The 25,059-nt window shown below is 38.5% G+C and overlaps 1 protein-coding gene across 2 annotated transcripts in view; it reads right to left on the reverse strand.

Annotated features, from left to right (window-relative positions):
• grm4 (glutamate receptor, metabotropic 4) overlaps window positions 1-25,059 on the reverse strand; it is a 185,914-nt gene that overhangs the window by 56,383 nt on the left and 104,472 nt on the right. For both annotated transcript variants that reach the window (XM_057338126.1, XM_057338125.1), the window contains one exon: window positions 5,649-5,865. In XM_057338126.1, coding sequence (XP_057194109.1) covers window positions 5,649-5,865 — 217 coding nt within the window. The remainder of the gene's footprint in view (window positions 1-5,648; window positions 5,866-25,059) is intronic.

Consider the following 25,059-nt stretch of genomic DNA (forward strand, 5'->3'; position numbering starts at 1 on the left):
GGTACAAAAAGTCCTATTTCATTGCATCCATTGAAGCACGCCAGATGTTTTCTGTGAGATTCTCACATCATGCTGGGACTGGCACAAGCGTGTGGAGTCCATGCCAGCTTCACCCCATGCTGTCATTGAAAGTGCAATGCTTAACTCTCTATCGCCATCTCTGTTTGAAACATAAAGATGCGGGTTACTTTACGTATTTTCTTTTCACGTGCTGAAGTCAATTGACATTCGTGAGAAATCGTATGCAACAGCTCGAATTATAAATCAATATTATGAGCTTACTGGTGTGAATCGTCAACTTGTATGTTATTCTTAACAATAGACTGTAAAAAAGATGGACAGCGTGACGCCGCTTCCTTCCATTGTTACGAATTGAGCGTAAAACGTCCGACTCTGGGCGCTGACATGTTAAGCAAAGACGTCAGTTTGGAGCCTGGGCATGGGCAGAAGGAATCGTCAGTGGAGTCTGATAACTTACTAAAACCAAACTTATTCAAAAAACTAACACTTGGACATACATCAACGTAATAAAAACTGACTAAAATAACAGAAAACATTTTGAAGTGTAATTGGATTTTATAGTTTGGCTCCTGTCCCATTTGTTTAAATGGAGAGGGCGGGGTTTATGACCTGTACTGCCGCCAGCCACCAGAGGGCGCTCAAAGAACCCACAGCTTCACTTTTCAGGACGTGTGAGGCACCCCTGTTTTTAACCAAAAACAAAGGATTGCAGCTCTGAAGCATTTTGAGTTACAAATACTAAGATATTCTGATTTTTGTTCGATTTAAAGGGATAGTTCAACCAAAATTGAAAATTATTTTCAAAAATATTTCACCGCCAAACAACGGCGGTACCTGTAGACTTGATCAATGGGTACCGCTGTTGTTCAGTTACCATTCTACCAAATATCTTTAGTCTTGTGTTCTGCAGAAGAAAGTAAGTCATTCTGGTTTGAAATGACAAGATGACAGAATTTTTGGGAGAACCATCCCTTTGACCGTAAAATGTGACTTGAAATGTTCAGTGTAATCAAGTGTAATGTGAAAATCTCTAATAACTCAGACAAATGCAGAAATAATCAGTAGTGAGTTCAGACTATTGGACTTCACTGAAGACAGTATGCCACAATCACAGCTAATAGGATTCAAAATGCTCTCATTGGTGCTTAAAATAAACGTAATTCCTAAGTGATGGGAAAACGTAATTGGACTATTAAGTTAGACATCCTACTCATCTATTTCTAAGGTCCAAAGGCAGATTGGAGATATATGCGAGTAAAGCTCAACGGGAGATGTTCTATCGACCAGCAGAGCCGAGACTCCAGCTATTAATTATTTTTGTTTGTTTCTACCGTTCTTCTCTCCTTTCTCATTCTGCAGTTCTTTTGTCTTGGCTCTCCTTCTTTCTCTACACCCTTGACAGATGTGCAAACACTCTATAAGGACACAACATGGGTCTGCAGCGAGGTCCATGATTATTCATATCACGGCCCTCGTGTCCCACGCCAGCCGGCCAGCATCCTCCAAGTACAGCTGCGGGAGGGATCTGGTCAACCGCCACTATATAATGGGACATTTTAGTATGTATAGCATTCATATAAAGTATCAAATATGAAGGAAACCTTTTTATTCTATCCTTAGAAACAACCTTGGAGGTATTACATATTAAAGAGACAGTTCGCTCAAAAATACAAATTCTTTAAGCATTTTCTCACCCTCATGTTATTGCAAACCTGCATTACTTGCTTTCTTACGTGAAGCACAAAAGAAAATATTTCGAAAGGAATGTCTCAGTGGTTTTGTGTCCATTCAATGGAAGTCAATGGGGGCCGATGTTTGGTTACCAACATTCTTCAGAATATCTTCTTTTGTGTTCTGCAGAAGAGTCATATACAGGGTTTGAATAATATGAAATGTAGTACGAATACCAGTAAAATCTTAATAGAAATTACAATCCAACAGCAAAAGAGTAATGCAGTATTGAACACAGATCAAATGCAAATGAATGTAAGTTAAATTAAAAAAGCATGTAGTCTTGAAGTGTTTCTCAATTAAACACTGCCCACAGCTAATTTTCGTAAACGGTCGCTAATATAACAAATACAAAATACATTTTAAGTCAATTTAAACAATGCAGTAATTGAACAAATATACAAAAGCACTGGAACTCAAGATAAAACTACTAGAGTTATTAGCATGGCTTTCAATGCATGATTGAAACTGATTCTGCCATCCAAGCATTCATTCAGCAATGAGCACCGATCTGTTTTTTTTTTTTCAATAATGCTGTCGTGTGATTAATATTATCAACGTAATAGACAGTGACAGGCCTGTGTTTACACAGCAAGGCCTTATATTTTGACACATGTGATTTCATTGGCCCGCCTGTTTACAGCCACTTAAGCCATAACCCACTGCGTTTACATTAATATCTTGCCAACATTGGCATTTTGACCAATAAGTGTCTTTAACACGCGTTTGGTGCATTAGCACGAGGTGAGAGCTCAGAGCCTGCATGCGTCTCAAAGCAGCCATCTGTCAGTCAGACCACGCTTGTTTGCCACAGTACAAATTACCAACAATACATCTACTTCTATTTATGACATCTCAAGCTTGAATTATAGTGTTTTTGGCTTTAGCGAGATATTTATAGGTGGGGTGAAGACAGGACACAAAATCAGAAGGAGAGAGAGGTAATGAGATGGGCCAAGATTTCCCATATGAACCTGAGTGCACTAGAGTCTGGACTGCCACAACTCTGATTTATCGTCCATTTATTTTTCTAATTAAGCAGGCAACAGTACAATTTAATTATACAGTTTAATAGGGTCTCATAGTACACTAGCAAAGCATACCACATAAACTGCGCTGGTATTTTAATTCTTTAGTGTGAAAGACTGACAGCATGACAAGACACAAAGAAAGCTGTGATAAAAATCGAGGTCAGAGATAAAAAACAATTTTGCAACTTTTCCTAAACACATGTAGAAATATGACTGTTGTATTGCTCAAAAGTGAATATGAACTTGTTTTCTTTGCAGGATTTGAGGTCTAAAAAAAGAGCCTCTTTTCTGTTATTTTCACAAGTTTCTCCAGTTTTCATTTTCTGCAAATAGAAACATTTTCATTTAAAATTTGGGGGAAATATTGATAGTTCACAGAATGAAACAAAAAAAATGATAATTTTACTTAAACACATACCTATTATAACTACACAACTATTACTACATTTTAAAATAAAAAAAAATGATTGTGAATATTTTTCTGCGGCTGTATATCAAAATTATAGAATTCATGCAAATGTCAATAATTGCATGATTTTTGCACTTACATTTTTTTTGTGTAATCCAAGTTTTAGGATGCAGATTGCAGAGAAAGTTCATTTTAAATATATTAATATTGTACAAACTGATTTTACATTATTGGTGTATTATCGTACTGCATATTCTATACACATTCTTCAATGTAATGCAATTCATATATATGCTGTATATATATATTAGGGCTGTAAACGTTAATGCGTTAATGCATTCGATTTTTTTTTTCAGATTAACCCGTTAAAATATTTAACGCATTTAACGCAGCATCCGTTTATTTTGTCATCCTCTGTCTAGCCTTACATTATATAATCAAGCTGTTATTCATGTAAAGGCCTTTAAACCATTTAATCGCGATTTGAAACAGTTGCTTTGATGTGTTTTGTATAGATAGACAGCTTTTAGCTAGCCTAATGTTGCCTTTCATTCATAAAAAGATGTTGTTAAAGAAATCTGTTGTTTCTACATTAATTTGTAGATTATATGTGAATTTTTTTATCTGTTTTGATTTTATGTTGATTGAAAAAAATATGTACACACCGCTAATTTTGAGTGGCCTGGAACAAAGATGCTTTGCCTGCAGTTATGTGATCTACCAGCAGGGGCCAAACCCAAACCTTTTGATAAACAAGTAGGCTACTCAAATAAATAACTCAAAGGCTATTTTAAATAAAAACAGCATTTTTTTTGATAGAGCCACAGTGTTTACTGTTTCGGGGAAAATAATCTTTTGAATAGCTTACTTGTCTTTGCTTGATAAACTAGGACAGGAGAAAAATTGAACGTCGAAAACTTGCACACATCAACTTCAAACAATACGCCATTTCTGAAAGCCACAATATGAATTTTATCAGTAAAAGTAAATATGACCTTTGGAAAATGAACTTTTCACCATTTCTCTAAGCTCTTGCGACGAACGCGGCTTTCACATTTACATTCCTAACAGAGCAGTTTCTTATTAATTCGACGCTCTGTAAGCGTGAGTCCATTTTTCATTTCATGGTTTTTAAAGGTTTCCTCTTTTCCAAATTGATTGTCTTTCCTATTGGTGAATATAATTTGAGTCATTGGAATCAAATTTGTCCAATCCTCTCTTGGGCCGCTCCAGAGCAGGTTTAGGAATGAAGATGCTTTCGATCACATTATTTAACTAACAAATGCAGTATTATAATGCTTCCCTACTTATTGTAAATTTCTAAGTTGGTCCGCCCAAGTTTTTTTAAATAATGAGTACATTACATAAGCAATCCATTTTTTTATGTTAGGAGTCTTTTCAGATCGTTCCTGTATCCCTGCTTATATCAGCACTTATTGTCCCCAAAGGGAAGTCCTTACGGACCTCACAACCTGGTACTGTCTGATAGATTTGAAGACTCTTGTTCTCTGTTCAGGTGGAAGGGTCAGATCTCAGGGTAGAATATGGAGGAGGAACAGATGTTTATAGCTTCAATGTTCAAGAGAAACAGAGGAAAGTATGAACACAGGAGTGGTGCTCTGTTACTCTAGAGACAACAAAAGGGAATTGGACTTCATTTCCCCCAGAACTTCCTCTGGGCAGTTTCAAGTGTTCTCACAAAGATGATTCTTACAACTTGACTTCAAATTTAGCATCCATATGTTTGCATGCATCATGGCCTGAGACTAGTTATAAAACTTTTGAACACAAGATTTAAAGAAACATGTGATATGAGTAATGACACCCTTTAATATTTACAATATAACAATGCATGACTGAAACAAAAATCTATGCTGCTGAAACAATCTATGCGCAACTTGTTCAAATTTGCAGAAAACAAACATGGTTCTCATTGCCCAGGGGCAACAAATTGGTTCCAGCTCGTCCACTAAACTTGACCTAAAGCATTGGTGACAGTATATGGATTTAGAAATCTGAAAACATATACAAGATATCTACCACAGAGTCTGTATTCCTTACCCAATCATAAGTCAACTTTTCCCATGAAGAAACCTTATATCTCAGGAATGAAATACAGATTATTGACCACTTCCCATTTGCACTGGTCCAGAAGCCCCTTCAGTTTTTTTTCAAATCGTATACTGTATATAATAAACAATAATAGGCCTAATAATATCTTGCAGATATTTGTTTAATGTCGGTAATGAAGAGTCTGGTGGTTATATTTTGTTCAAACGCTTGTGTAGTGTTAAAACTGAAGTTCTTCTGGACAAACGTTGTTTACGTCTAATGAAGTATAGTCACAAAACAACTAGAATTTTCATAGACGTAAAAAGCGTAGCGTTCAAATAGACCTTAAAGAGTAAGTGGCCGAAGAGATTTCAACAACATTCCTAAACAGAACGCCCTCTTACCGTCTTCCCGGCACTTTTGAATGAAGGCGTCCACGCCACTCTCTCCGTAATTGCCCTCTGACGCCACCGTGGAGACGTAGTTCCAGCGCATGGCCCTGACAATATCCACCATAGCCTGCGCCTGGTAAGTGTCCGGAGGAACCACGCGCGAGAAGAAGTCATAGCGCGTGTTGTCGCTCAGCTCGGACGTCGTGGAGGCATAACTCACCTGCGGGATCTGTAGGAGGGACAGAAACATAAATCCTGTTGAGATACCGAGGCACACAATTCCCGAACTCCAGGTGTTTCACAGCTACAGTAAACTCTGACAGATTCCAGCATGCTCCATCATCGCACACTACATCCCCAACCAACCCCTCTCTTACACAGCCACAGGTGGTACACATTCAAGCCCGCACTGGCCGTTCGGAAATAAGGTGTGTGTGTGAGGAACTGTCACAGTTTACTGGAACCCCAACGAGACAAGAGTCTCTTAAAGGGCTCTCATACTAAGTCATTTTGAGAATTCATATCCAGGCTATACGCCGAACAACAGACACACAAATCAGGCGTGCTGTGAAACTTGAGCAATCACCATACAATGGATCGCCCGCGATGCTCGGAATACATTAAGCTAATGTCTCGCATAACATAATGGATGGCTTGCACCAACAGGAATGTAATTTATACAAGTTTATTAACTATTGTGAGCATACCGTGGCTTTTAGGCGCACTCGTCGCTGACAAAATACAGACAGTACTGCTCCATTAAAAGGGGTCATAAATGAATCTGCACGGAGGGCGAAAAATGTCATGCAAAACAATGAGCGAATATGAGGCTCCTAAATTCTAAATTCATTGGTCATTGTGTCCTCTTTGATATCGACTGCTATTCATTAAACGTTTGAAAAACGCAAAGGTCGGTTCTAATTAGTAAAGAGTGATTTTAAACATTTTAAAGCTACGTTCGAGACACCTAGGATTTATGATTATTTCCCCCCTCAACCCGGAAAGAATTTCTAGAACGGTGCTGTTTTAATGTTAATAAAAACTTGTAACGTTTTAATGCAACTAAACCATTAATAACATGAACATTTTACGTGTAATGTAACTAAATCCAGATGTTACTGCAGGGTTTGTGGGGGGAAATTTCCAAAATCCGAAATGTCTTGAACGCAGCAACCTCCTGGAAATATCGTGGAAAGTGCACTGTGAAAAGCGAATAAGATGCTGCATTCGAGACAACTCAGATTTCGGCTATAGAGGGTATGCATTGACGTCACATGTCGGGAACGCCCTGGGACACGCACCCCTGGGTGGCAAAACACCCAGCAAAATGGCTGAGGAGAATTGGAGAAACAAATAAACCGGGACTAAAACACTCAATTATTTGCTGAAATTACAAGCAGCTGGACTTGCCGGTGATCCTTACGACTTCCCCATGACTTACAAAGGAATCAGGTGTTCCTGGAAACTGAAATGTTGCACGGAATTGCGTTTCCTGATATTGTAAGCAGTCTTTTTGCTGAGTGTTTTGCCACCCACGGGGGCGTGCTCTGGCGTGCTCGCGTGGTAAAGTGACGACACGTCCATAGCCTCTATTGCCTACCTCAATCCCGGAAGTGAACGTTTGGAACGGCAATCAAAGTCGGTTATATAACTCGGCGCAGATCGATCAACTCAGCGAGACGCGTCATTTGACATGATGGACAAGACGCCGACTAGCCCTTCGCAACCTTATGTGAACCTTAAACAAACTTTAAACTATTTGTACGACAAGTATATGTATGAACACTAACGTTAATATACCCAGAAACTGTTTATGAACAAATGCCTACGTCTGAAAAGCTACCATATAACGTTCTCTCGGCGTCTCTTAGTGACATCACGTGGTAAACATGCGAATGTGACGCGTGGTTGACTGGAACGGATTGAGGTCGGAAGTCGGATATTTTACGTCATAATATCCGAAACCCCAGTTGTCTCGAATGCAGCAAGAGTTCCAGCACAATCTGTCCCGCCTCTCCAAAATTCTCATTCGTTAACAGACGCGTACTGAGTTTAGCAACATGTTGAATTCTTCTGCGGATTTGATTTAGCGTAACTGGTGCAAACGTCACTTCAGAGAGAGAACAGTCATTGAAACATGGAAGTTAATTCCCTGTTTGTTAAAAAGACCATTATTCATTTTCGAACCTGCACGCTTTAATCCTCTCACTGTGTATGATTAATTATTTGAAGGCAATGGCAGACCGTCGCGTTCTCTGATGTAGCGCAACTCGTCAGATGTCAATGTACATCAAATGTCTTAAAAACTGAATGCTAGGCTAATTATAAGTTAATATGTGTACTAGTTATGCCTCTAGGCAGCTAGTGGGATTTCTCTTCGTATACGGCAGGTAGCTGCTTACTGTCGGATGGGTCACACGATGAAGATAAATTACACAATGCTCGCAGTGTGTGCGTAAAATGCACACCTGTTTATCTGCAAACAGGTGTTCGACTTCAGTGCCACCCAAGTGGGTGTTGCAAGAAACAGGTGGCTGCAATGCAAAATACAAGCACTACAAGCATATACAAGCCTACTCTTAGCAGTTAAGACAAATAAGCTAATATTTGGAAGTTTGCATTTACACCGTACAAGCCAAGAAGTTCTGCCAACTTGATATGTTTGTAGTGTCATGTTTATTTTTCACCCAGGGAATATGCTAAAATACATGGATACAAATTCTGTCAGGGCCAATAACTTAACACATTACTCAAGAGATAAGAAACCGACTCACAAGACATCGATCGTGACAACAGAACAACGAAGACATTGCGTGGAATCCTGACTGACGTTATTCTGGTCGATACAAATAAATCATTCAGAATAGTTTTCCAAGCGCATAACCAACATCATTTGTTTGGGGGAATCTCACATAACTTGTCAAGAACATGGCCAGGTCACATTTCATCAAAGTAAAAGGAAGAAATCAAATTCTAAACACAATCGTATTACAAACTGCTTTAACATAAAGCATAAAATCCATGCACGCAAATCTTCACAAACATGCCGTGCAATTCTGGACAGTTTCCGTGAGATTCGAAATGTGACGCACATTGAAATGTAAAAACATTTGTCAACATGTCATATTTTCCAACTCTACCAATCTGCCATGTCAAACCTTGCCGTCCCCGAGTTATTTGTAAATGTCAGAGGATTGGTTCAAATGACCCTGTTGAGTTCTCTAACAATGTTTGATTTAATATTCTGCGCCAAAACAGAGGACGGGAGACGGATTGTGATGAATCTCTTTTCTTTGTGTCCAAACCTCTGGGGTGTTCTTGAGGTGAGCAACAAAGGTTACAGCTGTTGCTTCTCCTAACACGTGCACGTCTTAAGTAATTTAAAACAAGATTTATTAAACAGACGGTCTAGGTGAAGGGCACCAAATCATAGACGCCAGCTTTGTCTGAAATTAATGCGTCTGTCCGTATTCATGGCTTTGAGCAATGTGCGTATGCATGCGCGTTTGCATAATTATGTTTGACTGGTACACTGGAGACTGTAGCGTTTGTTTAATAAATAGCCATATGCAATAGCAAATTTGTAGTAGTGCTTTGATTCAAGCATTGATTTGGTTCGTAAACAGTGAAGCGACCTATTTACGGCATTCTCTGTCAATTGCATAAATCTTACACCTGCTGCAAATATTAGCTTCGTGTTTTACTGAATAGCTTAATACGGCGAATATGCTGTCGCATCAGGTGCCGGTGGCATTTGTGGGCAAACTAATTTGAAACGAATATCCATCTTCCATATCTAACAGCTTCTCAACTGATATCAGCTGTTGTTTACACTCATAGTCGGTGTAATTTTAACATCTGTTACTGTCAAGCCGAGCGGGACGGCAAATGGCTGAGCTATGGGAAGAGAGTGACAAAAAAAGCCTGCGTAATTATTGAACAAAACAGATTGGTTGCGCGCTACGAACATATTCTAGCCAGGCGAGAGGTGTCTGAGCCACTGAAACAATTTCATAAGCCTGGCTCAAGTTTCGGGGAATATTTGCCTGAATAATTGTCGCTCTAAATATAGCGAGCATATTTTGTCACTGTGTATTAACTTCTGCACAAACGTTTCACGGTGTTCTCAGGCGTAGAGCCGCAGCACACCCCTTATTTCCCCATCAGCGGATTCCAAATGTTGTAATTGCTTTTTGATAATGCAAAATCAATGGGTGTTTAGCCGTAGTAAACCACAGACACGAACAGCTTGATGTGGCATGCATTAGCTGGTTTTCCTAATTGCCGCGATATGTCCGTGGGTCAAAAAGGTCAGAAAGGTCAAGATCGGTCGGTAAACCCTTGAAAGTGAATCGGCAGAAGCAGGCTGCACGGTTCCTTTCTTCCACCGACTTCACACAATTTGCTTTGTTACGGCATCGCATGTCATCATTTATTCACCCTCATGCCGTTTAAAACCTGTATGTGACTCTTTCTTCTGTAGAAACACAAAGTAAGATATTTTGAGGAATGTCTCAGTGGTTTTGTGTCCATTTCCAATAGAAGTCAATGGGGGTCAGTGTTGCATTCTTCAAAATATCTTCTTTTGTGTTCTTCAGAAGAAAGAAAGTCATACAGGTTTGGAATGACGTAAGGATGAGTGATAAATCATTTTCATTTTCGTCTGAACTATGCCTTTAATTCCACTAAAGGATTACTATTTTTGTGGGTTTTACTTCACTGTTGTATAATGGAGGCACATTACTGTATACTTAAGGTCCACAACAAGATTAAAGTCCTCATAGAGATTTATTCTCCGAACCAGAGAGCGTACATCACATTAAGTCGTGTGAGCGCTCTCGTTCTCACACACACCCTTTTCCAGGAAACCCGCCTTTTTTAATGCACTATTTTAAGTGTATCAGATATAAAACCAAGACTGTCTTGGGCCTATTGGTTTTGACATCATATCCACATAATACGACCATTTATTTATTTAGTGTAATTTATATCTATACTATTTATTTATATTCTATTTATGTGGATACGATTGTTCACAATATCGTGAATTCTTTAAAATATTATACTTATACTAAAAAAACTATTTTTTATATGTTGTATTAAGTGGATTGTATGGCCCATATTATATAAACCATAGATGTGAGATGTTGACAGCTCCAATATGGCGATGCAGAAGACATATCTGGAGCAGCCGAATTCTGCAGCTGCTTATTATCCATGTGCGACATGACCAGACAAGCCCATTTTCAGGCCTCCATGGAGCTCACTGGGGTATTTAGAGACTTGTCTGTCCTTCTTTAAGCAGAGGGATGACTGAGGAAGCCGTTGAGGCGTTGGTCGAGCATCCCTCATGTCTGACGGCGAGCTAATCTAGACTCCCCTATCAATATCACGTCTCTATTGCAACTTGTATTCATGCTTGTATGAATTTTAAACCCGTGTAATTTTCTTTCTTCTGCAGAACGTAAAAGAAGATATTTTGAAAAATGTTGGTAACCAAAAACCGTTGGTCCCCATTGACTACTAATGCATGAACACAAAACCAATGCAAGTCAATGGGGACCAACGTTTCATCATTTTCAAAACATCTTCTTTTATGTTCTGCAGACTAAAGAAATGGCAAGAGGGCATGTAAATAATGACAGAATTTCATTTTGAAGATGAACTATTCCTTTAATTGTATGCAATGTGCTGCCAATCGAGTTGCTTTGAATTATGAATGTATTTAATACGCGAGTCTGTTTTAGAATAACAGCCGCTTTCAGGCCTTATGCAGAAAGTGAAACTTTAGATAAAACATTTTTCAGAGTGCGCGAGAGCTCAAATGTGTTTAATTAATTATAAAGAGTCGCACCTTAGAAATGCAGCGTTCATCACACATGCGTCAAAGCAAAAGGCTTCTCATTAATAGGCTGATCTTGCTCTACAGTCTGAGAATCCGACCTGCTGTGAATAATATTTCCCAGCATGCCTCAGATCTCCATTTAATATCTCCATCACTCAGTGTTGACCTTTGTAGATTTACTGCTCCTCGGCACGACGGAAAATGGCATCTAGTCAAGCTTATCTTCTTTAGCATCTCCGCTCTCTCGGGAAGACCGTCACCATGGTGCTTCCTTATGGCATTTTCCTGGTCAATCAAATTATTACGAGGTTGAATTTCGAACTGAGCTCCAAATGCTTGACTGAGCGGATCCTACTCTATACGTTTCTACAGTAATGAGACACTCAGGTAGCATAGCGCCGGGTAATTCAGACACTTTCAGCAGACCGAGTGATGAATGAGAAATTGGGAATATAATTTGGAAAGGTCAAACTACTGATCAAAGGTAGAAATGTATCCGCTGGAAGGGGCCGGTACTCAGAGAAGGTTCATTATCTCCTTCGAGCAGATCAACATGTCACTTGTTAGAGTTGACAGTACTAGAGGAGCTTATCGAGGCAAACGCTCAGAGGAAGGGTTGGGATATAGGTGTCGCGGGGGTCAATTTAAACAGAATCGGTAGCAGACATCATCTTGTTTGTTATGGTGGAAAATAGCTAAAAAAAAGCTTGTGATCGACGTAGTTCTCAGGAAAGGCTTTTGCACGTTTTAGAAATACCTGGGAATTTATTTGGGAACACAAATGTCATGAAGTAATCCTTTGAGGAAATATTTATGGCATTTCAAAATTGTTTGCTAGTACTCTTGCGCTCGCTTTTGAAAAACATGCATTAGTCCGTGATATGTTGGGAAAGCTGCCTTGAGGTTTAATCGCCTTAAAAAACATTACGCACCTCTTTTACACGTTTGTCAGACGCTTTTATCCAAAGCAACTTACAGTACAGCTGGGTATACATTTTTGATTAGTCCTCATGCTCCCTGGGAATCGAACCCACGACCTTGACGTGGTTAAAGAGCCAAGCTTTGCCAGTCGAGCTACAGGAACTCTTACACTGTTTAATGAACATTAATGAAAAAGTTAGACGTTTGTTTAACAATGAGTTTGTGTTAATCAGCAATGTCAATGTCAAATCATCCACAGACAGTTTGGAGACCGCTGATGAGTGATGCTGTTTCAGATGGCTGCACTGAATACATTAACAAGATCCTGGAGGAATCGACTATATGATCATAATCTTCCATTTTTGTCGCTTTAACCAAAAATCTCATCAATGACACTCAAGTACTTTATCAACAAAACCCAAAATGTTGTGTTCCAAAAGTTGCCTTGGTTACATTTCATTTTAAATATACACACACACACGCACACACACACACACACACATATATATATATATATATATATATATAGAATGAAAAAGTGATGTTTATCTATTTTTTCAATTATATTTTTGTCTACAAAATAATTTTTATTATTGTGTTGTATTAAGTACTATTATATTTTATAAATGGTAGGTATGTTATATATTACATTACATTACATTACAATACATTACATTACTATATTACATTATATTATATTATATTACATTATTTTATAGACCGTTTCAAAGTGACAACACAAACAAATGTTACTGCGCATGCGCGCGTTCATGGACTGCCCTTAACTTCCGATGCACTCCGATACCAAGCTCAACTGCTAGATGTCAATGTACCATACGGATTCTCTAAATACGTTAAAACTACAGGACCCATTCAACAAATTGTTCATTAAAAAAAAAAACACACAACAAAATTCATCAAAATGTTTATATAATGCAATTATTAAAAAATACAATTATAATATGAATTAATATTAACATAAATAAAATAAAATATAAATAGTATATTAATAGACACTGGCCAAACACAAACCGGAAGTTAACTGCAGTCCCAGCCTGCTTGTCCAATGAAACGGTCTATATTATTTTATATAATATTATATACTTCTCATTTTTCTTACATTAACAACATTTTCCAGGTTCTGGAAGGCCTATATAAACTTATGACCTTAACTGTATATAATATGCTATATGTATGCTATGTATTTATACTTTATTTATATGTTTGTTTTATAGGTTTAACAAGGCATATTCATCTTTCCAGCTGCCCCTCTGGTACCTGCTTAAGTACCTTGTGGTTCAGGAGCCATAGACGCCCTGACAGTGTCTCACAGAAACACATGTCAGCTCCTCTTTTTTGTTTCCACTGCAAAGGCGTTTTTATTCCAGCAGAATCTTATTACGTTTCATTACAATTCTGACAAATGATGGAAAACACGACCCAACTAGGCAAAAATGAAACAACAGACCCAAAGGAATATCACGTCACATACATAATCTGAATTGACATTTTGCTGAATGTCGCGTCGGGCCCGGCTAAAGCTTAATGCAGTGCGAGACGTCGCTGCGGCAGAAACCCATCGATAAATAGTTCGGCCGCGGAGGCTGCAACAGATGCTATTAACAAGATGTTCGGGATAAACCCAATGCTAGAGAATTCCTCAACAACACATGCCTTGCTGCCTTCTCCGATGGATAAGGGCGTAAATTGTAAATGCTCACGAGCGGCATCAATTATTCAGAGTTGCCTCGATGCTCTGCAGCTCTCGGTGGCTGATGTCGGTGAAATATTGGCAGGAGAAAATACCACCTGCTTAATTATGGTGATTAGCTTTGGGGGCATCTCAGCCTGCCGAAACCATACATTCTTCCTTATCTGTTTGACTGCGAATGAAACCACTCCAGATGAGGCATTAATAGCATGATTGTCGGTGATCTATTTGTTGCTGGGTCAAGTCGTCCCTGAGAAATTGCTTAATGACGGTAATAGCATGTCACTACGGGTATTTAAAAACCTACAAATAGTCGAAACTAATAACATAAAGACCTCGCTATTAGAAAGAAAACCCTGCAATCCTTGAGATGTTGTTAAACCAATTAAAAGGAAATGCAATGTTTGCTTTTCACAGTTTTTTATCTATCAACTAAGAATTTTGTGTTGTGGTCAGCTAAGTGTTTGTGGTGAGGGCCCTGGTGTTGAGCTTGTTTCTTGCTCATGTGGCCCGAGGCTTCCGAGGCCCCTGGCGGTGTGATGCCCTAGGGCGCTGGTCCCAGTGGCCCGACCTATAGTCATGCCCTGAGCATACTCCTGTTTAAAACATTTAGCCTACTGAAGCAAAAATGCAAACTATTTCAGATATTATGCTAGAAAATTGTTAGGTAATATATTAGCACAGCATGCAGTACAGAAACCTTCTATTTCAATCATACAGTGCGTGAAAGCTTGGCATGGACAATTTACTGATGAGAGACCGTCTGGATTTATGATTTCATAAAGTTTTCATAATGAAGGCATTATTTTCCACGTTGTGTTTTTTTACCACTTGCACAAATTATACAAATGATTAATACGTTACTATTTATATATTATATATTTATTTTTATATAGTATTGTTTATTTAAATAAATTTAAGAGCTGTCTTGATATAAGATTTTCACTTCACGGTTATATCATGGCTAAAAGAATTTGATGTAGTGATATTACCGTGATATCTATTTTTTATGTTCAAATTCATCTTAAATTTTTTTATTGTCTTTTTTTAGCCACCAAATAAAACGAGAGTGTAAGGACTAGAGAGAGTTTGTAATCATTGTGGCTCTTAAGGCAAAACTTTGAACTTTGCTATGATATTATCATATGTGTAGCATGCACAGTTTCAGAGTATCGATAATCATGGTTTTAAAGTCCCAGTGAAATGAAAAATTACAATGCCTATTTTTTCATGAAATATTGCAGTGTTTATTGTAAATAGTTTATCAATGTGGGTCATTCTCTTTTTAAAAATCGTGTGCCCTCATAATCTTCATTTAAAATGATGTTAGACGGCTTGGGCGGAGCATCCGTTAACTCCTCCCCTTCAACTGTCGGTCTGCTGCCAGAACTATTTCAAAATGCAACGGCTGTGAAAGACGGCAGTGAAAGACGAAAGCCACGGCCAATATTTTTCAAAATTCCATTTCACTCGGAAATGCGTGAAAACACTAAGTAAAAACGATCGCAACTTCGGGTTCATGGGGACTTTAATATCACGGTTATTGACACACACACTCTCTCTCTCTCTCTCTCTCTCTCTCTCTCTCTCTCTCTCTCTCTCTCTCGCACTCATCCCCATTACCACAATTCATATAAGAAGAGAAAATGCCTCCACTGAAACACTGCAGTCATTCTGTTGCCCTCTGTAGTCCTGTAATCATATTTCTTTACATTTGTTTCATGTCACCTTCACCTTCCCAACCTCTGGATTGGTAATTAAGTCAATGCTTCCACAGCTCCCCATTTGCTGTGCTTTCTGCACTTGGGCATTGAACAGTTATTATCATTCATGGAAGGTCAAGCCACCCCAGACATTTCCCAGCACGAATGGAAAGAGTGACCGGTGTGCCGAATTCATCATGGTTTTATTGTGTCCTTTCGGACTGTAATAAGCCTTTGCTCAGCTGCCAAGATTTCTCGGTGGGTCCTCTATCGGCTCAACCTGCTGCGATTCACGCCATATGCAAACAGATGCAAAATGTCGAGTCCAAAGAGGTTTGTGATTTCCAGAGCCCGAAAAATCAGAGGGACATTGGTAAAAATTAAACAAATCCTGAGCTCGGCGCAATGCATTATGGGATTGCATCCTCTGATAAAGATACACGGGTTCTTTGCTTAAACGGTGTATTTTAGGGGGCATAAGAAAGTTGCCAACTCACCTTTACATTGGTGTCTATGATGTCGCAAAAACGCTGCTTACAAGGTTTTGGAACAGAGGCAATGTGTCATGCACACACAGAGCATTTTCTAGAATTGAAAAGCGTAAACGTGCTTTTGCGCCGCCATACTGAGCCACGTTTAGATCTCAGCATGGCACAGAGCGCTAAAATGTCCCTCCAAATGTCAACAGCCGCATAAATACATGCATATTTGCAAACACAAGCGCATTGTTTTCGCTTTTGTCACACGAGAGCTGCTGGCTGTACGGTGCACTTTGGTGTCGTGTGATTAGAGGTACAAATCTCTCTTTTTTTGTTGCAAGAGCTAATAGAACACAAAATTAAAGAGAACGTTAATTCACCATCATGTCAGTTTATGACCGACTTTATCTGTTCAACGGAACATAAAAGATGATATTTTGAAGAACGGCGGTAACCAAACAACACCGGTCCTTATTGACTTCCACTGTAAGAACCACCCGACATTTCTCGAAATATCTTCTTTTGTGAAAAAAGAGTCATATACAGGTTTTGAGTGGCATGAGGGTGAGTAAAAAATGACAACATTTTTATTTTGGGGTGGACTGTCCATTTTTAAGCTAGCATGAAAAATATCACAATTCAACCCTGTTGACCAAGATCTTTGTATATTAACAAGAAATATTGTTTGAATAAATATAAAAGATGACGATTCAATAAATGGTCATCCTTAATAAGAATAAATAAATAAATGTAGTGTTTTGGAATTTCTATAATGTATTTCACTAACCCTATGCTTCAGGTATCTGCTCCACAACGGCTTGCCGGATGCTCCCGTACGGTAGTTTAAAACTGCAAATCAACACAGATCAGGAGGCTATTGACCTCAGAGTCAGCAGATCAGCGTCGACTTTATCACCGGCGAGAGGGCAGCTGGCGCATCAAGTGGAATGACAGTTCACAAGTCGCCCGAGGGGCTAAGCGCCTGCTCTTAACATCCGCCTGGTAGGTTTCGACACTGTCACAGACCACGCACAGAGCTTCCCCGCCTGGCGAAACTGCCACTGATTCACGGCCACTCAAACCACCACGTGCAAAATAATGATAGATGGCAACTCATTGAAAGAGAGCTAAACTGTTGGCTTATTTGCGCTCGTGACAGCGGAAATGAATATATGTGCTTAGAACAGTCACGGCTCTTAAGTAATTCATAACAATCAAGAGGACGGAGAAGCGGTGTCTGTAATTTGTCATGCATTAACTGTGCTCTTTGTCACCGTGAAAGCTTTGTGTTATCACTGCCTTATCACTGTTATCACACAAAAACTACATTATTTATGGCTCGCTCTCGTCGGCGGGTCGACGCTCAGACGCTGGAGCTGAAAAATGTTTTTTGTTATGTCAATATCCGAGCGGCGCGTACGCGGGAGAGTGACCGGGTAAGGAGATAGCTGTTATGGGGGAATATGTGGAGGCATAATATTTTTTTATTTGGAATTATAATTCAGCTCTGGGTATGTTCATTAAGAATTGAAAGGAATTTTTTTGCCAGGATCTTTGGATTTCCATAAGCTCATTAGTGATCATGTTCCTGCAACGGATCAGCGGGGTTGGGCCGAGTCGCCATTATGCAACGGCAAGGCTACGCTGTTTAAAGGGGAATATTTTAATTAATAACTCCTTTGTGCGCAAACCCATTCAAATTCTAGCTGCGAATGAATGCTCAGAATCTTGTTATGGGCCAACGAAAGTAAATTTGAAAAAATGAAAGAAATAAAATCAGTTGTAGCCAAGACCTTGCCTTTCCCTTAAATGTTGTGACGGATACATGCATCGCCTGATCTGCTTTCCACCAGATGAATATTTAACAATAAAATGCATTGAAACTTGAAAGACCTGGCTTTGCAGGTCCGGGGCTCAATAAATAAGCAAAATTGTACTGCATTATATAAAACGATCAAAAATGTCACAAACGTTACCTCATGCATGTGGAAAATGAAATTTATCGAGGCCTTCGAATGACTTTTAAAAATATAGCTTTTTTGTTCTAAAAAAAAGAACACGCACTAATATTATTTGTGTAATATAACTTGCTGGAACGTCTTAACTGTGGTGTTTTAGCATTGATGCAGATTGCCAATGTAAAGTTAAACATAAAATCATTTTTCAACCGTTTTTAAAGGTATTAGGCTTTGATGAGTAAACATTTCTTACGCAATTTTCCATGCACAAATCAGGATTAATCAACCTGAAAAAATAAGTAACTATTTTACTAGGTGGTTACTAATCACACAGAAACATAACTATTCAAAAAAGCTATACATACGCCCCTCCCCTAAACCTAACATCACTGGTGCGGAAGCAAAACGTACTAAAACATACGAACGAAGACCTCATAAAACAGTTACACATTTCAGTGAGATTCACAAAAATGTGTACATTTGGAATCATAATTCTCCTTTGGCATGTCTCAGTCTCCTATAAACACGCAGACACACAAAAACACGTCGGGCTTGAAGTCATTATGCTGCAATCTTTCTCATTGGTCCTATGACAATAGACTCAACAGAACCCCAGGTAGAAATATAGCTGCTCTGCGAATAAATTCACACCAGTAAGTTTCCTAATTGGAACAGATTTTTCTTTTTACAAAACAGACCTCAATGTGAATTGAACCGGTTGCTGATTAATCTAATTGTATTGGCAATTCATGTGCACATAGAGGAGATTTGTTTAGAGATCAATTGTGCCCAATTTTGGCACAAAAAGTAAACGTAAACAGCTGATTTACAAAACCGCGAGAAGAGGCGATGTCACGGTGGCCTATTTTAGAGAAATCTTTTGGAAACAGCGAATGCAGCTCGTCCAATAGGAATACAGATCTCACGGGCCGGTAATGCATTCTTCAGCTAATTCACTTTTTAGCTTAAAGGACTCCAGAGATACTCCAGACATAAAAAGAACACACCCACAGGGCTTCAAAGTAACGCTTTGAAATAAATAGTTATGAAACAGCATCCATTGACCCAGCACATAATAACGCAGAAGTTGTTACATGATGCCTTTAAAATTAAAAGCAATTAAAGAAATGGTTTACCCAAAAAATCTAAATTCTGTCATCATTTACTCACCCTCGAGTTGTTCCAAATCTGTACAAATGTCTTTGTTTTGATGAACACAGAGAAAGATATTTGGAAGAATGCTCGAAACCAAGCCACCATTGACTGCCATAGTAGAAAAAATGACAATGGTATTCAAAAGTGCCCCAGAACTGTTTGCTTTCCTACATTCTTCAAAATATCTTCTTTTGTGTTTAACAGAACACAGAAATTTAGAAATAAAATGGTCCTACTATGGTAGTCAACAGGGATGTAATATCAAAATCTCACTGCCTCGGTATACGGTCCGATATTTATTGCAATAGTTTAAATGACAAATGATGACTTGGAAACGTGCCATAAGCATCCTCTTTTCTTTATCCTCTAACTGTTGCTTAGAGGTGAGTTATAGTATGAGATGGGTCAAAAGACCTAAAAATCCCTTTTATAAAATTAAATAACTGCACCAGACGAACCTTGCCAAAGGTGACTATTTTTTTTTCTAACGTTCTCTATTTTAGGCCTGGATGACCTATCGTTTCATACAGTCATGTGACCGTAATATTAAGACAATTTTGCTATTGCGACAACTCAATATCGAGAATATTGTTACATCCCTACCTAGTCAATGGTGGCCATGAACTGTCTACGCATTCTTCCAAATATCTTTCTCTTTGTCAATCAGAACAAAGACATTTATACAGATTTGGAACAACTCGAGGGTGAGTTAATGAAGACCGAATTTTTATTTTTGAGTGAACCGTTCCTTTAATGCAGTAGTGGCCAAAAGTGATGTCCAACTTTGAAAATGGAGTTTCTCGCTCTTTATTGTAATATGTACTCTTAAAGATGTATTGAAAACGATGTATGCAACTCAGCTTTGGGAAGAATTGGCAAAACACAACACATGAATCTTATTGAGCCAAGACCCAGGAGAATGACTGCTGTAAACAAGATTTGTAGTCAGTGCATGCTTTATTTCCTATGAGCTTTTAGTTTTTTCTATGCATTTTTTTTGTATGTTCAAATAAAACCTGTATTCCTTGAAACACTTGCCTTTTGCTAAAAAATTCAATAAATACCTCAAAAGTTTAGTTTTTTGTTCATTTTATACCACACACCTCATACTTTGATGGTTTAAATGAATCTGAGAGTGCATTTAAAGCAAAATATAATTCAAATTTGCTCTGCGGATATCACTTTTGGCCACTACTGTATATACAGTACAGTTTTTGTTTTGATTTTGGTTTTCTCTCAAGTGGATTGTTAGTGTTACAGATGCCAGTGTAACGCTCCATTAGGGATTCTTGTCGTCTTCAATACTCGCTCGGGTGTGATTTCCCTGTACACTTGCAACTCGCCGCTCCGAAACGACGCCTCCAGCGTGTAGCGGCTTATAAGGCAAATAGAACAGTCAAAAAGCAGGAGGTTATCAGATTGTGAAGCAACCTAATAATAAACTCAACACCCAGTGGCCGGAATTTCCTGTTACACAGCCTGCAACCATTGATTTGTCTCTCAGGTTGCCGTTTCAATTAGATACAGTAGACTCGGCGCTCCCAGGGCACTGGATGCAGTATTGCTCTCATTGTGTCTTACTCGCTCAACTGAAATATGCTGGCCTGTGCAGAAAATTGCTCTTGTCTAAATCTAGAAGTCCAAAAACCACCGCTGATGGCTAAATAACAGCGATAAAGGTGATTAAAGCCAACGTGTGGGCTAACACAAAGACGTTCCCGTTTGCTCGCTAGGGCCGACACGCGAGTAATTACACTAACGTATTTATGTCGATATCGATCCTGACCCTACAGTCTGGCATGAAAACAATCGGTCGCAGTTGCAAAACACCTGCCAGACGTTTTCTCGTCATAATGGTGAGTCGATATCATGGTTCAACTTCTTCAAGCTATGAGGCAAATTTGAATTGATGTGTGTACGATAATCCATATTCAATTTGCCATCTAATGGCTTCGCTCTGGCGGTTCTGATATCATTTTCTCAAATGCCGCGATCTTCACGTGTATAGGGATATCTTTACCGACACAGCAAACAAGAGTGATGGAGAATGATTTGTATTGCTCTTGTTGCTCTTTTCTCGCTGAGTTATGGTGTGTGATTTGTTAAAGTCAAATAAAAACTGCATTCCACAAATACTGCATTCTCTCAGACTTTTTACAAATGAAGAAAAAATACTTATTCATCAAATGTTCCTCGTATATTTTTAAGTTAAAAAAAAAAGTTTGTCTAAAATCTATGTACTTTATATTTGGTGGTCGAATGGCCCGGTTGCACCTTCTGCAGATCATGTGCTTCGAACTGAAAATACTGTCATGTCCATCCTCAAAGGAGTTAATACCAAAATGCTGCTTTTTCATATAACAAAAATGCATGGCGCTGTCACTAGCTGTCAAGAGGTAAGATGCAATTTTGATGATATATTTACATAGTAAAAATGCAGGTTGGAGTTTGAACCCAAGATCCATGCATGCACACTGAAAATTCATCATTACACGTTTTCGATTTAGTTGATTTGTTTTTCACCTTCAGTAACTGAGGCAGGACTCTCACTACTGCCCCTTCAGGAAACCAGCTGCATGACACCCCATCGTCACTTTTTACGTGAATGTACAAACTCAAAACAAATAAAACAAATCAGAAGTCAACCCGTAGCGGAGCAAAATATGACCCTGAATCTTTATTTCCTTTTCTTCTCGAGATAGATCGAAAGGTTAGAATCAACAATAATAAATTAGAAATATGTAAAACTAGTGGCCTTGAGAGCACAAAATAACACGTACAAGGTGCTTCGCAGCGGTTGCCTTGACTACACGTTATCTACTTTTCTCTTAGCCGTTTCTTGTAAAACTAACGTTTTAACACAAATTTAAAAGTTAGGAATAAAACGTTGTAATGAAAATTAATGGTGCTCATTAAAGCAAGTTAATTAGGAATATTTCAATGAAGTGTATCGCTGTTAAGTCATTCGCAGTTTTGCCTCTTCTGTGGCTCAATGGAGCTATGACTCGTGTCAACTGAGACATGAAAGAATGAAATGAAAAAATGTGGTTATATGCTGTCATGAAAAGTCAGAGTAATTCACTGAGGGTAATATTAACAGCAGCCTGGCGCAGTGGGAATAACCGAAACACTGGCTCTGGTGTTAATACTGGTCTAACTGACATGGTGTATTAGCACACTGGTGTGTGTCCGTCTGTGCGTGTGTATTAGAGTTCTGGAAAATGAATTCTTCATTTGACTGCCCTGCTGAGTCCCTGAGTAGGTTCCTACAATGATTTAGGGACCCAGATCACGTTAAAGGGAACATAGATCTTTTAATCCTTTGTAAAGCCCATTTCCAAGCTCAATTAGCGATGGACGTTAATATTGGTGTTTAATATTAATAGTCATTTTAAGAATTAATACCATTCAGAAAGTGAAGACATATTAATTTAATCTTCAGAATCGGTATCGGCACATATCACTCTGAATATTCGGCTAACGGTATCGGTGGAGAAATTTAGTATCGGATATATTAGTATTTAGTCATTTTTCCTTTCTGATGAGCATTAAAACGTTGACATCCAATCAAAATCCATCAAATTTAAAGGGTGTGCGTATTTAACATGTCAACCTTTTTCATATGAGTTTGAATAAACAAAGTTATTGTCCACTGGTGTAGACACTAATTTAGTTATCCGTACAGATATCGTTATAGTTATCATTCTAGTTGTGAATAGGCCTTTAGTCTAAAATGATGTCAAACAAGCGTAGGTCCTCAAGCGTATTAAACAAAAGTGTGCTACATTAACCCAGACGGAAGCGACAGAACATTCATTAATGAGAATTTTGGCAAATCGGCCCGAGAACGACATCCGCCCATCTGCCCCAATTAGACCTTCACAATCCACGTTGTTCCGAATAAGCACATCATCTGCTTCCTCCTACCGTTTCAGATACCGCCATTGTCATTTCCGCAATAGCCGGTGTCATCTTCTTCCATCAGCCTGTCACCGTTTCAATGGTGCCACATAATCAAATCTTTTCTATTTCTTCCTTGCCATTTCTCTTCAGAGGACAGACCAGCACCACCTCTAGACTCTATTTAAATGTCCTACCTGCCAATGTCAAAGCAAACTAAAGCGTAACCAGCAGTGTTCAGAGTCAAGTGATGCAGTGCTGCCATGAGGAGATTAAATAGCATCTTTAGTCTCTCTTGAACTCATTGACTGTGTGGTGTAAATGTATGGTGGCTTGAAACTGTTGGACTTTCATCATGTTCGAATCAATATGAGCTTAAAATGACTTTAGCAAGTACAGTAATGATCTGTGAGTAAGATGGTTTTCAGGAAAGTACTCAGCATGGTTAAATCAACTTAAATCATGTTGTTAAGTCCACTTTTGCCTGTGACTTGCATGTAATCTGCATATTAACAGAGGGTTTGTTGACTAATGCTCTGGAAAGGGCTGTTTTTATTATTATTAAACTCAAATGATAATAGCTAAACAATTTTTGGAGAATCAATTGAAAGAAATGCAATATAATATACATAACTACTGTATGTGTTCAGAGGTGTAAAATGACCTTACATAATGAAGCGTTATGATTCCTTTACCTTACAATTAGCTATTTCTATCCACATACACATGGAATTCACCGTGTTGTTTCTACAGTAGCCCTAAACGGACAAACTGCTCCACAAAGCGCATTTTATAAACACGTATCTCCTTCGTTGGGAGGATTCTCAACCTCACTGCTAGATGCCGCTAAATTTCATACACTGGACCTTTAATAAAAAAAACGTTTATTAATACATTTAACATAATATGTATTATTTGGATATCGTAGTATTGCTTGCTTTGTGAAACTTTGATGTACCTTGGTTTTAATAAATAGTTTTAGTTTTAATATAAACAAATATAATATTTTCTAATAATAAATATTATAATATTGCTTGCTTGTTGATATTATAATGTTGATGTCGTTCCATGTGCCTTTTAACAGCGTAAACATTAAATGGTTTGTAAATTCACTACACACTGTAAAAAAATCTATAAAAGAAAGACAAATTCACCGTAATATATTATGACATAATTTTCTGTATTAATTTTTCCAGCTTTTCCACTTGTATTTTTAATTTTGCACTGCATTGCGTTTAATTTTGACACACATTTGTGTTAAACCTAAATTATTTTTGATGGGTTTTTTGTTGTTGCAGAAAGCCGAGCCCAGAGTGCATCTTCATTTCAGAATTAGCCTACATTACTCACCAGTGAACATAGACTAACGTATGGCAGGTGCTTCATTCATCCGCCTACGTCTGCCGAGACCCGAGCCAATATGCACTTGTGAAAAATATGAAAACCAACCAGTGGACATTAGAGAAGTGTTGTGTAAACGTAATATAAACCGAGTTCAATTTCACTCTAATCTGGGGATCAGATGTATAGTAATGCGAAGAGGCGCCTTGTTAGGGGACGGCCTTTTTATCCTGAAACATAATCTGCCTTGAAACGTGGAAAAGCTCCGGTGGAAAATATCCCTTGATATTTTATGAAAGCAAACAAACGTTCAGTCCATTAGCCCATGTGTGCAGTGTTGTGTCTTTTTAAAAGTGAAGGAAGTATGAGCAAATATTTTCAAAACTGACTGTTTGTAAAAACTATTAAAT

The sequence above is a fragment of the Triplophysa rosa genome, linkage group LG7 (assembly GCF_024868665.1).
Source record: "Triplophysa rosa linkage group LG7, Trosa_1v2, whole genome shotgun sequence".
In the NCBI taxonomy this organism is placed as follows: Eukaryota; Metazoa; Chordata; class Actinopteri; order Cypriniformes; family Nemacheilidae; genus Triplophysa; species Triplophysa rosa.